The 2,582-nt window shown below is 36.9% G+C and overlaps 1 protein-coding gene across 1 annotated transcript; it reads left to right on the top strand.

The window, feature by feature from the left end:
* Positions 1 to 1,990: 1,990 nt before the first annotated feature.
* On the top strand, positions 1,991 to 2,169 carry GLRX5 (glutaredoxin 5; the record flags this gene model as incomplete). Its single annotated transcript, XM_009081388.1, has 1 exon — positions 1,991 to 2,169. A coding segment is annotated over one exon (179 nt), but the record flags the coding sequence as incomplete, so codon positions are not given.
* Positions 2,170 to 2,582: the final 413 nt, after the last annotated feature.

The raw sequence follows: 2,582 nt of genomic DNA, 5'->3' as shown, positions 1-2,582 counted from the left end.
AGCTTGGAATGCTTGTTAGCAGCAAGTTTGTTATGTAGAGCCCTTGGTTCTCAATTCACGTTGTCGTGGATTCTCCTTCACTGGAGGTATTGGAGAAGTGTCTGGACACAGTCCTGAGCCATGTGCTCTCGGATGGCCCTGCTGGAGCAGGGAGGTTGGACCAGATGACCCACTGTGTCATTGCAATGTCTTAAGAAAAAACAAGCCCTATTTTGTATCTACAGTGGCTCCTTTGAGTAGGGTCATCCTTAAGCATGTCTTAACACTGGAGCTCATTGAAACTTTTATGGATTAAGAGATCCTTAGGACAATTTGAGCAGTTTTGAACACTCAATGTCCAAAGAGTGTTTAAGAAAACTATTGCTAAATGCAAGTTGACATTAAAATTTCTGCAAACTGTATCTAAACAATTGAGGTAGTATTTCATTAAAACCTAAGTAAGAAGTTCCAGATGGTGATGATGGAGGTTAGATGGTTATGTGTTCTCTTTGGCCTTGATTTATATGCTAAACTTGCTGGTTTGGACTGCTGAAGCATTGGTTGTCCATACACAAAATCTGAAGTCAAAGTAAAATCCCTTAGCTGACATTTTATTTGATAGTTAGCAACACTTCATTGCAAACATTTTTTTCTCAGTTACTATTATTTTTATGGATTTTTTTAAACACACTGGTATTTTGCTAAGGGGAATTACTAGCTGTATTGCATCTTTTATATATTAAAATCATATTCCCACTATATATTTATGCACTCATACATATTTATTAAAAACAAATTGGTTTAGATTCCAATAAAGTAAGCATAATTTGCTTATATGGTTATTTTTTTACTTCAAATATTTTGGGTTTTACTGTTGTAGTCTTTAGAGGTTAAAATCTTTTCTAAGGGTAAAACAAGTTCCTTTGTGCTTTCAGCTGTGCAGGTCAAATATTTGTTGTTAGTCCTTTGACAGCTATGCTAAAGCTTGCACATGTTTGATAGAGGGTTGGGTTCCAAGGTGAATGGTCTCTGATGTTCTGAAAAGGCATCTCTGCAGGCTAAAATGTGCTGTATGGACTTTCATGCCTTTGTCAGAAAAACTCCAGGCATTACATGTTGAAAATACATAAAAATGCCGAATTCAAAGCTTGTGTCTAAGCAAATGCTGGTGATGTGATCGTATAAAACTCACATCCACCAGCTGTAGGATTTAGCTATTTCCTCTGCTACAGAAATAATGGCTTTGTCTAAAGGCTCATTTAAAAATTAGATGGAATGATTCTTCTGTATAATTTTTTGTGCGACATCTATAAGTGCAATTGGGGTTCAGTATGTACCAGTTTCAATTTTTGGGTTGTCTTATATTTGTCTTCTATAAAACACAGTTTTAAGCTTCAATTCTGTACTTGAGAACTGTGGCTCGAGCTATGTTTTTTTTAATGAGCATTTGTGAAGAGACTTCAGTCTTTGTGCCCCTCCCTTGGCCTGTAGTGTCTGGCAATGAAAGATAAAGCAGCTTGAAATTCATAAGGCCGTAACAGGGGCAAATGTATCTTGCAGTTGAAATTGCAGGAATAAGTATAACTGTATGAATTCAGTAAGAACATAAAGTATTTTAAAGTCCCTCTGGGAAATATAAAGGGAAGTAAACAGTTCTCAGTATTTCTCAATACTTCTCATTTCTGTAATTGATTGAAAAATTGTATTTGCTTGTTTCCTGGGAGGGAAAAAGGCACTACACTCTTTTAGCTCTTGCTTGAGGTCAGTATAGGAGCTGCCTCCGTATCTTTCAACCCACATCTTTGAGTTGGAGTGAGAACCAAATCTAACTTTAACATTTTTGGTTTTTCTGATAGTGCTCCTGTTACGTAGAAAATGTTTTGCCTTAATGGGAAAGAAATGAAAATGTCAGTGGTATTGTCAGGGGGAAGCAATGCATTCCTTTTCAAATACCTTTCTATTTGGAGAGGGGAGAAAACCTTTAATACCTTCTTTTTGTTTTCTGATGCAGGAATAAAAAACTACTCTAACTGGCCTACCATCCCTCAAGTGTACCTCAATGGTGAGTTCGTTGGTGGCTGTGATATCCTGCTCCAGATGCATCAGAATGGAGATCTTGTAGAAGAGCTGAAGAAACTGGGAATCCGTTCAGCTCTTCTGGATGCAGAAAAAGACCAAGAGAAAAAGTAAAATGAGCAAAAAAACCAAACCAACCCATATGCTGTGACCGGAATAAAGCAAATCTTCGATAAGAACTTGTTACCAGTAAAGCCTTATGTACTTTAGGTCAAAGAAGGCATTTTTTTGAACTGACACTAAGTGAATGTCTCTTAGCTCATGGTAAATGTAGTGATCTTGGTGTTTTGATTTATGGCTATGGTGAAATTTTGCATATAATCACTGCACTGTAAAGAATTCATTTGTGAAGATTTGTGTTTGAAAAGAGAAAAAGTTCTGTTCTGAAAGCACCCTCTTCTTAATTGAGGTGGGGGTAAACCTCAGTAGCTAAGTATATTTGTATGGATTTTGAGTGTGTGTTCCTCTGTTCTTTGATACATGAACCTTACACAAACAGGGTTTGCATCCCCTTGCTTCTCTTGAAA

The sequence above is a fragment of the Acanthisitta chloris genome, unplaced genomic scaffold (assembly GCF_000695815.1).
Source record: "Acanthisitta chloris isolate BGI_N310 unplaced genomic scaffold, ASM69581v1 scaffold42298, whole genome shotgun sequence".
NCBI lineage: Eukaryota > Metazoa > Chordata > Aves > Passeriformes > Acanthisittidae > Acanthisitta > Acanthisitta chloris.
This window is presented reverse-complemented; position numbering and strand designations above follow the sequence as displayed.